General features: G+C 36.4%; 1 protein-coding gene across 1 annotated transcript in view; it reads right to left on the bottom strand.

The window, feature by feature from the left end:
• Positions 1–2,030: 2,030 nt before the first annotated feature.
• Positions 2,031–13,777, bottom strand: part of HS2ST1 (heparan sulfate 2-O-sulfotransferase 1) — an 89,277-nt gene continuing 77,530 nt past the window's right edge. Inside the window, exons 4-7 of the mRNA XM_076340555.1 lie at positions 10,027–10,165; positions 6,217–6,314; positions 4,824–4,981; positions 2,031–3,738 (exon numbers count right to left, since the gene is read on the bottom strand). Coding sequence (XP_076196670.1) covers positions 3,512–3,738; positions 4,824–4,981; positions 6,217–6,314; positions 10,027–10,165 — 622 coding nt within the window. The 3' untranslated portion in view covers positions 2,031–3,511. The remainder of the gene's footprint in view (positions 3,739–4,823; positions 4,982–6,216; positions 6,315–10,026; positions 10,166–13,777) is intronic.

Here is a 13,777-nt window from a genome sequence, read left to right as displayed (position 1 = left end):
AAAATGAAGCCATGCTCAGCGTACCATTAATAGACAGGCTGCTTGAAAATCAACCCAGAGCAAGTGGGAATATGCACGTAGGACATTCTGCACCCTAGCCTTGTGTCTGCTTATAGATGCACTAACAAAGTAAGAGTGGAATTCTTGTTGCATGGCTGCAGAATTATTACGGGAAGGAGCTAAAACCACTGTTGCTCTCCTGTCGACGCTGCCCAGTGTATCCCAAGTGCTCCAGACATGCTGTGGTTATGGTTATGTAGTTACCAGCGCAGCTGGACCTAGCGCCATTACGCTGACATCAAGAGTTTCAACAGGGCTACAGTTTTGCGCAAAATCGGGGCATTAATTTTGTACAAAAAGTACAGAACAGCGTAACAAAACCTACTCTCAACTATATATATATATATATATATATATGAGCATTTCAGTACCTTTCAAACAAACTTAGCGCTGCAAAAAGCCAATCTCGCTCCTGTGCAGAGACTACAGTGACTTCAGTTAAAAGATCCATGTTCAGGAGGCTGCATAGTAAGTTTACTGATCATACAACCTGCAACAATAAAAATCCACGTATTGCTGCTTTTCACTATAAGTCATTAAGGGAAAATACACAAGATACATTCTGTTTACATACTGTAAAATATTTTTAATACCAACAATTTGGATTGTTTCCATTTCTGAATAGAAGATGAAAAGAGCAGTTTATTAAAAATCCGTAAAGCTCCTTTTCCTAAACTGTCTTTTAGCAAATCCAAGTTTGATAGTTCTGAATTCAAAGGATTCTAAAAAGTTCACAGTTGACTTAATGGTTGCGCTAGATATAAAAGTAGAGAGCCTTGATTCCTTCTGTGTTCCACAGACAATAACATTTTCAGAGTACGTCTGGAATTAATACCTCTCCAATTGTAGCTAGCATTTTTAAAAAATATTCCTAAAATTCTTGTTTGTCTCAACCCTGTCAGTTCACAGCAAAGAACAGGAAGTGATATCTGATTAAATAAAATGTGTTTTCTTATATGAACTATGAAAAATATATTGCTCTTTTAAAAGTAAAAGGAATTGCATTGTTCTATTATTTTTGTTACTGAAGACTCATAATTAAGGAATTCTAAATCCTGGAAGGAAAAAAAAGAAATTTCTAAAATTGCTTACAGAATAGAAGAGTTTTTTGTAGACCCTACTGGAATCAGTAGAAGTTTTGCCTATTTTTTTCTTGTCAATACAGAAGCATTTGTCTACACACCTATTTCATTACTTCGATCGATATTTTATGTTTTCACTCAGTAAACTCTCCTGCTCTCTTAGAGGTGCTCTTCTGAAAATTCTGAAGGAGACTCAAGAAGGTAAACTGATCCGAGTTATTCTAAGGAAAACAACACAGTCAAAATAATATCTAACATAAAACTATCATTGAGTGGATAATCTTTCCTGGGATTCTAAGTATTCATTTTCTTTCAAAAAAGTTACTGCTTTGTTATGGAAATTTTTAGATCTCCATTAGCTACTTCTTGTGTGCGACTCCTCAGTTCCTTTCTTTAGCTAGGAAACATGTCTTCATGTGTGAACTAACACATCCTATTCCCAAACATGCTGGCATTATTAATGACGTCAATAGCCAAGAACTAGAACAGGAAATCTTATGCATGGTTCATGCTATATAAATGGTAAGCTATCAGAGGGAACTTCCCTGATTATTTGGGAAGAACAGAGAGAGATCTATTTTTAACATTCAAAGGGAAAAATCCAAGAAAACAAAGAAAATGCAAGATGTACGCGATAGTCTCTCATCATCCTCTCTGTAATTGGGCTGTTGCTTTTGGCTGCAGACACCCAGTTCACAGACCATTTTCCATTTCCTTTGTTTTCATTACAAGAACAAGCTGGTTAAAGAAACTCCACTTGGTAATTTTAAACTAAGCTTTCAGCATCACCCCTTAGCAATTTAAACCTTTACCACCATTCCTTACTTTGTCTCCTCGGTGCCTTCCCCCATTAAAGCCTGTGAAAAGCACTTTAAGAAAAGGCAGGTGTAAGACGTGTAAATACTCAGATCTTTAGGAAAATTCAATAGGAAACAAATTCTTGTAGTTCTCCACTGCCATTTGCTATAACGCAGTGGCCCCAAACATCTGTTCTCAAATTTCAATTTACTTCATCTACCAGGTGTTTCACATGGTTAATAATGGCAACTCACAAATTTACAATAGTCACATAAGGCAGTTACAGAAATACAATTATGTCAATCAAGTTCACTGCATCTTTCTCAACCGGACTACACGTGACATTTTTCTTCTTTTCCTCTTACCATAATAAAAGGATGAAGACTACATTTCTGTAAAGAGAATCCCTGGACAACATTCTGGTATTGAAGTCAGAGAGGTCACTGAAGTGCCTTTCAGCAATGTCCAACAGTTAACTCAACCAGGAAGCAGATGTGATGTTTTTCACTTCACACATAACAGAACTGGTGCAAAAACCCCACTTTAAACTAGTTACTTTAAACCTTTTGGTCCAAATACATAAAATAAGCAGTATTTACAGCATTTTACTCCTTTTGTAAATGCAATGCTTTAAAACACGTTATAAAGCACCTTAGTAAAAATATTCTACAGGTAAAAGTATCGAAGTAGTAGGAAAACCCTAACCATACCACAGCTCACTAATGGAGTCATAATATGGATTCACCAATACCTCAGTTTACAATTATTACAAAGAATCCATGGAGAAACTTAATAGCGAATTTACGATTTTTATACCACTGTGTAAGGACCAACTAGAACTGCAGACAATACCAACTTTCTTTGTAGTTTTCCCAACCTCAGCCAGTGGCGGTGGGGATAAAAAACAAAACAAGAACCCCACTGCTCTGATTCTTTAACTTTTTACAGTATTAACGTGGAAATGATGTTTTAATACTAATGATTAGTTGTAATTTTTTAATAAAACCACATATATAAATATGGGCAATTTCAGCAGCAGCAGCATTTCTCAGCAGAACATGATTAACCATCCCAATTAATATCATGTGACATGATTCAGAAAAACAAAGCACAGATGTCAACCAGTTATTAACACTACTCATATTGTATACAACCAAAATTTCCATGTTGAAAGCTGGGAAAAATGATTTCTTCTTCACAGAAGTATAAATGAAAATAAATTGCTCTGAAAATTAAAAAGAGCATCAACAGAAGCATTTTTTGTTTGTTTATATTTTCAACTAGAACTGCTGTGTATTAATTGCTCCGAATTAAAGTGTAGATTTCTTCAGGTAAAGGATATTATCTCCCACTGAAAGTATTAGTTAGATAAAAGAAATGAAGCCTTTCCTTCTGGATTACCAACATAATTAGCCGGTATCCAACGCCCTGGAGGTGATCCACAGCCCACTTTTCTCAGATCTATAAGGAAACGTCTTGGAGGTCTACAAGCAATCTAGTTTCCATGGCTGAGGACTAAGATGACGATGTGACCAAAGATTTAGGTCCATAAATCTAACAGTATAGTGTTCTTAGTTTGATTTAGGGTAAATCTTTTCATAGAAAAAGTTTTGAGCCAGAATATACAATTCTCCATCTTTTTCCCGAACTGCATGTGCTCTGACAAACTGAAATTGCTCCAGTGCAAATTCATAGAACTCATTCTCCATTTTCCAGATTTCAGACTGTTGTAGCTTGGCAATAGTTTCTTTTGTGGGAAGTTTTTTCTCAGTTGTTTTCCTAAGATGAGACTTCTTTCCTAAATGCAAAATGAAAGCAATAACTTCACTTTAAAGTTCACGTGATTAAAAAATGTTTACAGTCCTTTTATTTACAGAGTTTTATACTCTCAGCATGTTGATAAACTGCACTAGAAGTGTCAGAATTTAATCCAGAATTTATTAACATAACTTGCCGGGTAGGAAAATTGCAGTCTCTCTCACTAAATGTTAATGAATTTTGCATCAGTACTTTCAATTCTTTCTCCTTAGTCTAATAAACCCAGGGAATGAACACTTCATTTAAGGAACACGATTACTCTACATAATGTACTTGGAGCAAGATTGGTCTTTCAAAATTAATTATTTAGATGTTAATCTGGTATCAAATGTTAAGAATTTTACAAACTGCAAAGAAAGAGATTCCTTTCGTGAGACAACGATGACCAAAATGACGACAGCATTTTCCCTAAGAAGTGCTATCTGTTGCTTTATAATAAACTTGTTAATACTACACATCTAGGCTCTATACATCAGACCCTTTTCTCCCTCTATTTGCAGACAGAAGCCCTGCTAAGATGGACCTTTTCTTCATCATAAGTTGCATGGCCAGCTCCTAGAAAATGAGCTACTAGTTATATAACAAATGTCTTATTACAACCCCAGGAAGACAAACATGTACTTGGGCCTTTGTATCCCTTGGGCCTTTTTGCACAGCCAACCAGGTTGCATCAAGCACAGTTAATTTCAGCAGGGCTTCTGAGGAAATGGAAATCTGCCACTACCAGCCATTTTACAAAACTGAAGCCCCTGCGAGACCTTTCCACACTGTTCTGATAAACACATGGCACAATTTTTTAAGTGTGGTATACCTACACAACTGCCTTTACCCCAACCTTAAATACTTACAATTTGCGTAAGGCGGGAAGATACTTGGACTGCCCTCAAAAATTTGTACTGAGAGTCTTTTAAAGAGTTTGTCTCTTCTGTAGGAACATCAGACAACTGAGAGGCAAACCTGGCAAAGACTCAAAACTATTCATCTAAGTCTAAAGAATTTACATTAAAAAAAGTGATAAGAGGATGAAAAATCCACAGAATCCATGGAAGTCAACCATTTAAATACCTGTCCGGTACAGCTCTGTAGCACCCCTGAAGAACCGGGGCAAAGCTGCCTCCAATAACATGATAAAGTCTTCAAGCTCTTCAGTAACTCCCACTAGGAAGTATTCATTAATCAGATTGTATTTGGCTTGTTCCAAAGCCCATCTGCTTCCCACATTCCTAAAATGACAGAGAACAATTACAGCAAGTTCTGATGTCAGCCAACAATCCTTGGTCCCTAGATGGAGATTAGTTCATAACAGGACATTAGTGTAGGAAAGGCAAGACCCATTTCAAGTTATAACCATTCCTAACTTCATTTCCCTTTCCAGTTTCTCTCATCTGTGTTCTTATCTAAAAATTTGACTCTAGTTATTTTGACTAATAACTCATCCACAAAAAAACCCATGTGTGTATATGGTTACTGTCTCTATTAATGCAATTTTTGGAGGATTTACATTTTCTCAATGTCAATACTCAGTCTTCAGTTTCACATTAGAAACCACAAATGGTTGTGGTAAGAACACACCTTCCCTTTTGCATCCTACAAGCATAATTCTGAACTAGAAAGTCATTGCACTTAATGGGAGGACTTCCCTACTGAACCACAGACAGAAATTAAACCGACATTTTTTCCTCCTTTTTATAGCTCCAGACAGGGTGAAAAGATAGGCTCAGAGTTCTTTCTTTCTCTGCTGCTCCCCCTGGCCCAGGTGTAGATAGGTCTGACCAACAGGCACTGAAAGAGGAGCTCCCAAGTGGCCATTTACTTTGCTTATGTTTGGATGAACAGTACCTTTGACAAATAATTGCTCTTGATTTCACTCAGAATCCTTCAAATCATCTATGTCCTTTTTCTTTTTTTTTTTTTTTTTTTTTTTTTAGTTTGCTAAAGAGTTTTTTAAAGTCTGTGCCATTGTTAGAAAACATGCTGCATTGACAGATGGACACTATTTGCTTTTGTTTCGGTTTCTACTAAGTAGCATTGACTACTGGATGTTTGGTAAAGGTTCAAGAAGATAAATTTCTCCTGATCTCAATTATTTAATTCTCCCCAGAAACTCTAGAGGCTTGAACACAACATCTTCATTCAGAAAGACAGATATTGTAGCCTGACATAAGAGAAAAATGTCAAGACTCCAAATCTACAAAAATTATTTTTAAAATTGAAAACATCCGTCTTCCCTCATAGCACTGCTGATACTGTATCCTAACATATTGCTTGTTTACAGAACTGCAAGACTGTTTCACTAAAATGCATCTTCAAAAGAAAATACATTACTAAAGTCCCTGCTGCTTCATTCTGTCCCGTCCCTCACACTTTCCCCAACTGTGCTACATATTCAAATTTGTTAAGTTTAGATTTCAGTGCTGATATACTTGACTAACAACTTAAGCTACATTTATCTCCCTACCAGCATTCGGAGCTGTGGCCACAGAAGAATGGAATTTGAAGCCAAAGTTTCTCTGGAGCACAGTCTGAACCTCCAGCTGCCACACATTCATCAAAGGTCTGGAACAAAGACAAAATTGAGCTGAGCTTTAAACTCTAGCATATGTATCAAACATCTCAACCTGGTTAGTTGCTAAATGTAGTGGGGACAGAAAAACACAGGATACCATGTGAAAGAAAAAAAAAAGAAAGCAATTTTTTCAAGTCTTGCTTTCACAGTGTTATTAGGAGGACCTATTTGTCTCAATTAAAATAGTATTTGGACAGTTTTTTATGATTAGAACTAATGAATAATTTGATCTTACCTGATACATTTGATATACCTTTGATATAACCTTGATAAAGGCTGTATGTCAAAACAAGCAAAAAAGTGACAAAAGAAGTCACTAAAGATACAGCGTCAATGCCATCAGGATCTGTGTGATACTGGAGCAGCTGGATCTTTATATCATAGAACACTGTGCATTTTGTGCTTTAGATTAAAAAACGTTCTATTATATTTTAAACATTATGACAAATAACTGCCATTTCAGAGGCCAATTTGTTTTTGGCAATCAGAAGTGAAAGCAAGTTGTTCACTGCATAACAGAATATTCCATGCAGCATCCCTCTACATGGATAGTCAGCTGTAGCAACACAGAATTTCAACTGCAGTAACACAGTTACAATAAGAACTCCATTAGCATTGGAAAGAATTTGTAAATATTTTACCCAGTCGCCATAAAGTAAGTATTTATATTTCGAATCAAGATATAAGCCAGGTATCTAGGATAGATTTTTAAAAAATTATTTAATGACAAATAAGTGATCATATAGACAACTTTTTAGACTGTTTCTTCTGTATAATTACAAGTTTCTGTTCAAAACAACTATGTAAAAATACAGTTGCTTAATTATTCGGTGTTAGAACAAGAACAACGTCCTTTGCTTCTATTTTGAGGTGAAGTTCCTGAGACAATCTGAAAAACTTACTGATGCCAGGCCAAAGCAGGGATTAACCTGTGGTGTCTTGGTCCACATTGCACTTTGAGTTTGGAATAGCTTGTACATGTCACATATTACAGATAAAGATTCAGCTTAACTAGGAAAACAAGACATTGGTATGCTCTCTCCAGCATAGTTCTCTAGAGGAATTCTGCACTGATCTATGATGAGTACTTTATAACATCAGCATTACCTAAGAACTAAATTGCTTAAACGCACCTCCTAACTTATGAATGTATATACTAAATATGAACTGGCATCTGTCAAAAGAAAGACTTCTTTGCTTATATCTGCAGGTTATTTTATAGTTAATACGCAAAGGCAAGCAAGTAATTTTCTAAGTAAGACGAAATAGGACATGCCTCCTTCCCCACTTCCTCTTACATACGTACCCTGACTACTCCATCCACAGATTTTATTATAAGAAACACTTGTCTTTACAGACTGTTTCTGGAGCCAAGCTATCTGTGACTTTGGAAGCACAGGGATATAGAAAGAAAATGAATGAAGAACTCTTTCCATATAAATGCTGTGGTATGGACTGGGAGCGGGCGAGGGTGTAAAGTACGTTGAGATTACTTTCCACTTAATAAAGGAACAATTGACTTCCATTAGAAAGATTGCATTTTTGACCCTCCCTACTTTTCATTTGAACAGCTCTTAGTGAATCTACAATAACACAGATTAGAATAGATACCAGTGTTATAGACACTGCGATTGGGTCAATCCGTTGTTGAGCTTACTGAATTTTATATCTAATGTATGTAAAACTGACACCATCTATATATGTACAGTTTTCTTGGGAACGCCATGGAAAAATAGTATTACCTGATTTAAATGAAAGAAACCCTAAAACTTGGCATAGCAAATAATTTTCACTTCAAATGGAGTGAAATGCCCAGGGAAGTGGTTGAGTCCCCATCCCTGGAAGAATTTAAAAGATGTGTAGATAAGGCGCTTAGGGACATGGTTTAGTGGGTGGTGGGGTTGGGTTGACGGTTGGACTCGATGATCTTAGAGGTCTTTTCCAACCCTTAATGATTCTATGATTCTATGAAATGAACTAGAGATGCTTACAGGACAAGTTAAATCTGTATGGCAACTACTAAATCTCAGACCTAAATAAAGTGGTATGATAGTGACAAAAGGAAATAAAGCATCTTTAATAGAAAAACGTAAAATTATTAATGCAATACATTACAAACATTATAAATAGGAATGCATTTCAACCTCTTCCAGCAAATCAGAGCTTACAGTGCAGTCTACCAAGCAGAAGCATTAGGGATGTTGGCTTCATGTTTCCCAGTGACTACCTAACAAGGCTGTTCTGATTATAATTCAAAACTAAAACAACACTATTAAATGTCACTCTTTTTAGTAAGTATTAAGTTCTATAAACAGGTTGGACTTCATAGCATGCTCAGCTTTCCAACTCATTGATCTCCACCAGGAAGGAATTCCATAGCCAAATCATCCTCCTCATGAAAAGGAACAGGGTAGGTTACAAAAGATGAGATCCTATCTCTTTTTTAAAAATGCCTTTATGATACCATATCACCAAATCATCTCTGTACCCAGTTCTGTGAAGATACATTTTTTAAGCTTAATTTTAATTTGTTCTGCTCGAAGCTTTCCTCTACCTATGCTGTAGGATGTTTGGATAAACTGAAATGCAGTGGCAGAAGATGGCGCCAAAACCTAAATGACAGAGGAGCAGTTAGTTATCAACTGGAGAGAAAAGAGGAATGGTCTGTTCCCAATATTTAAAAAACACTATTTGGATGGGGGGAGCACACAAAATGGTTAGTCACATTTATTAGTTGTTATGGTGTTTATAGACTAAGCTGTATTCAGTGTGATTTTTGCTTCGCTATTTTTTCCATGTCTCTTGGTATTCGCACAGTGCTACACTAAATTGTCAACATTACAGAAAAATTTCATCAGTTTAAGAAAATATCGCCACTGAAATTTTAAAAAGTGTTTGGCTATGTAAAGTACAAACCCCCCTTACATTTTATAAAAGCTTCAACACTGTTCTAACTATAGTTTTATAAGCTATATTCATATACTTAATACCCTACTTTTCTTCCTCATTTAAGAAAAGTCCAAAGCAACATGCTCCAACAAATGTCTTACTGCAAAACTTGACAGTGGATGTATAAATTCTTTCTGGAATAAATATATTATGGAGCCTAAATGATGTTGCCATTCTGAAACTGTATTAGTAATCAAGGTTTGAATATGGTAACCTGAACTACTCCTGTAGCCACCTAAGACAGATGGAGGAAATATAGAAATGTATGATTCATACTCCATAGTTTTCAAGCAGAGTCTTTATATAATTCCATTGCAATACTTACATTAAAAAAAAAAGTAAATTGGGTTGCTAATTATAAAAAAAAAAAAAACACATCAAAGCCAAAGCATCAGCAGTTCAACAGCTTTCGGTAAAAAACGTGTATCTCAGTCTTCAACAAGAAGAGATGTAGATATCTTACACAGGAGGATATGCTTAACTTGATACTTACAACTCTGGATACCTGAAAACATTTTTTCATTTAATTTTTTTTAACAAATTGCAACGTCAAGTAAATTTATAAGGTTACAGAGAACATACTTAATGTTACACTCTGGTCCAGTACAGACACGTCGGGGAGAATATAACTTACAAAGCCACCATCATCACCAAGGCTGATAAAAGAACTATTCAGCTTTTAGCAAGACATTTTTAAAATTGTTTTCACATTAACTTTAGTAAGAACAACATATATAATAAAGTGCACTTTACCTTTTTATCCCCCTGTTTTCGCCTCCGTAGCCCTGGTCTGTAATCATCTCCAAAGCGCAGAAAGTAATAATAAGAAACTAGTCGTTCTATAGGATCTCTTATGACATTTATGTAAATTGGTTTCTTTTTAACACCAAATCTAAAGTAAAAGAGGAAAAAATGTCTTTAAAGGCCAAATCAAAGCTTCTCATCTAATACTTAAAAGCCTGTCTCTATTGATACAACTGAAATCTATATACAGAGATGATGATGGTGAGAGGAAGTTTAGTGATCACTTCCTCTCATCCTCATATCCAGTGCGTTACGTCGATGTGAAAGTCAGTTCAATTTCAGTTTTCCTAGGATTGTGATAGTAGGTTTTTTTATTAGAGAAACAAACAAAACTGAAATATTCTCACACAATACATACTAAAAATGTTTATACAACCATCCTGACTCTAGAAATGCCTTAACTGGTCTAGTAGCCAGTGTCTATAATACGTACAAGGAGGTTTGATATTGAGTTCCCTCCTGAACCGTGCTATGCAATGCTGCAAGTGGTTTTCCTGGCAGCTCTCCAGTTGTCAGAGACGTGAACTCTAACAGAAGGAAGACAGAGCTCAGAGCCCATCCATTACCTGGGTTGAATCCATATGGCTATGCTTATTAAATATAAGCCTAAGACCTGTAACCATATTAACTTCTCTATCTAAAGATAGAAAATTTTTCCTTAGACATTTACCCTAAGCAAATTTTGATTTACTGTGGTACAAACAGGAAGCTTGATGAAATGAGGTGGAAAGCTCATGGGACACATGAGAAAGATTTAAACCACCAAAATTGTTTTGTGCAAATGCTGCCTTTCAATGATCTACGTTCACGACAGCTTTTACGATAGATTTCTCAGTTTTATTTTCTTTTCCATTTGAGACGTTACTGTGGCAAATAAATATGGTATCCAAACATTAAAGAGGTTATATCACAATGGAAACTGCAAGTATGTCAAGTGCCCTGAAGTAAAGCTAGGAGCTGGAAAAAAAAAATTCGCTTCTGTTCCCATGCAAACTGGCAAAGTGTTCTGCATTGACAGAGGGCCACTCAAGCCTCCTAGCTTGGCTAAAATAGAGAGCACTCGTAGTTTTAAGATGCAGTACCATTATTGTTAAAGTGGTACTCTGTAAATTATAACACCAGATACTGCTCATATGAGGAGTCTTAAGTTGAAAAGCTGAAGAACAGAAACATAGAATAAGCAGCAGAAAAGAGGAAGGTAGGAAAAAAAAAACAATTAAAAGGCATTATTTTGGCAAAAGGCCAGCACCACAGATACAGAAATTGTTAAAGGCTACGGAAAGAGCAATTGATTCTTCAGATGTTGCCAGTAGAGTACCAATGAATCAGACTGTAGCAGTTAAAGGCGGCACCGCTGACATCTGTCTGTGTGCCAGCTCTTACTCCCCAAAGTCCGCAGAATAGGAGTGTGTGAACGTTTCAACTGTTTTGATGCAAAGTCCAGACTTTGAACTGCACCCTCTTTCAGGTCCACTGAAGTGCCCGAGACGTGCACGTGTGTTCCCTTCTACAGGCGCTACTGCAAGTGCCGTAGAAGGCTGTAGAACAAACGATTTTGATACAGTAGCAGCCTTAATCAATAATACGCATCTGTGGGTTAAATGAAGGTGTCAGAGCCCTTGGAAATGTTTGTGCTGGATTGTACATTCACATGGATTTTCACATGACCTCGCAAAACTAGCTTCAGTTACGATAACATAAGCCACTTACTATTGTAACTTTATTAATAATAATAATGATTTGGCAATTGCATTGTCAAAGAACTTTTTTTCCAACCGTTTACCAGAGAAAATAGGGAATAAGGGTGGATCAGAAATTAAAAAAAAAAGAGAGGGGAAAAAAAAATAAACTTTTATTACTGTAATTTCTAAATGGATGGGTTATGATAACCTGTCCTCAATACTGTAAGACATTGATTGAATCCAGTACTTTAAGCTTCAGCATAATTTAAGAGGTACTTCTGATATTTGACAGTGGACCTAAGTCTGATGTCTGCATATAAGCAGGCATAGACTTTTCTGAAATATTTTACACTTCTCAACTACAAGAACATTCACTACAAGAACATACCTCACAGCCTTAAAAGTGTGGGCCTTGCCAAGCACAACCAGAGTATTCAAGATATTATTTTAATAATGAAAACCCAAAGTATGACATAGCAAGCTGTTGTGGGGAAAAAAATAAATCATTTAGGTGAGAGGATAACAAACAACAAACACAAGGATAACACAGCCCTGGAGGGAAGATGCAGATGAAAGAAATCCGTGAAATTGCTTAAATGCTTTCTAGATGTAAAATAGTTATTTTAGTTTTAAAAGTTCCACTATCTGAAAATATTTTCAGCTTTATGAAGTGAGTAACGTATAAAGTAACATTCACCTTTGCTGTTCCAGAAATCTGTTATTCAGTTCAAGGGTTTATTAATGTTGCAGCATTTTAACTTTAAAAAGGCAGAAAGGAAGCTAATGAAATTTGATACCATTTTATTTTATTGATTGATTTGCAATTAAAACTTCTTCCCTGTTACGTTTCTGTAAACTTCAAGCTTTTACTTGGTGCCATTGGTAATTTCCAGCTACTACTGTAGCTTTCAGCGTTTTCTATTACATAATATACTGTACTGGGAATCAATGAAGCTCTCACTTCCCCTTCTCATGCTTTGTAATAAAAAGCTAGAATCAGTGTACATAACAGAATGAATAATTAAAAGCAATGACTAAACAAAAGAAATTCTTACATAGAAAAAACTCATTTCATTAAATAGATGTTTTAATACACAGAAACAGAGCATTACTGAGGATTGACCAGCAGCAAGAGGTAAAAGTAGTGGTTACTATTGTTTGTGCAGTCGAATATGCTGAGATCTGAAAAATCCACTTTTAATTTTAAACCATCTTCCGTGTGCTGCAAGTGCAAGATGAAGCACTGCCTAGTAAGCATCTTAAGCAAAACTGACTTGCCAGTTCAAGGGGAGGTTTCACAAGACTGAGCTACTGAGGATCACTGCTTTAGATCCAGAAGCAAAAATAGGACAAGAAAAGACACACATGGAAGTGGGAATACAGATATGATCCTGAACCTTTGAAGTCACTGGGAGAATTTTTACCTCATTTTCTTTTAAATTAATTTTAGAAGTAGCAGGATTTAACTCCACAAGAATTATTTCAATGCTTTTTACAGCAAGTCAAATTACTATAGGCCAGAAAACTGCTTTAAAATATAACTTTTAATATTCTGATAAACTGTAAAGGGATACTCTGATAGAGAAGAACTACATAACTTAAGAGGCAGGTGGTATTACTTGTTATATGAAACATATTTGAGAACAGGTGTGCTGGTTTTGGCGGGGATAGAGTTAATTTTCTTCACAGTAGCTAGTGTGGGGCTGTGTTTCAGATTTGTGCTGAGAACAGTGTTGGTAACACAGGGATGTTTTCGTTCCTGCTGAGCAGTGCTGACACAGAGTCAAGGCCGTTTCTGCCTCTCACCCCACCCCACCAGCGAGCAGGCTGGGGGGGCATAAGGAGTTGGGAGGGGACACAGTCGGGACAGCTGACCCCAACTGACCCAAGGGATATCCCACACCATATGGCGTCATGCTCAGCATAGAAAGCTGGGGGAAGAGGAAGGAAGGGGGGGACATTCAGAGCAATAGGGTTTGTCTTCCCAAGTCACCGTTAGGCGTGATGGAGCCCTGCTT

The sequence above is a fragment of the Aptenodytes patagonicus genome, chromosome 5 (genome assembly GCF_965638725.1).
Source record: "Aptenodytes patagonicus chromosome 5, bAptPat1.pri.cur, whole genome shotgun sequence".
NCBI lineage: Eukaryota > Metazoa > Chordata > Aves > Sphenisciformes > Spheniscidae > Aptenodytes > Aptenodytes patagonicus.
This window is presented reverse-complemented; position numbering and strand designations above follow the sequence as displayed.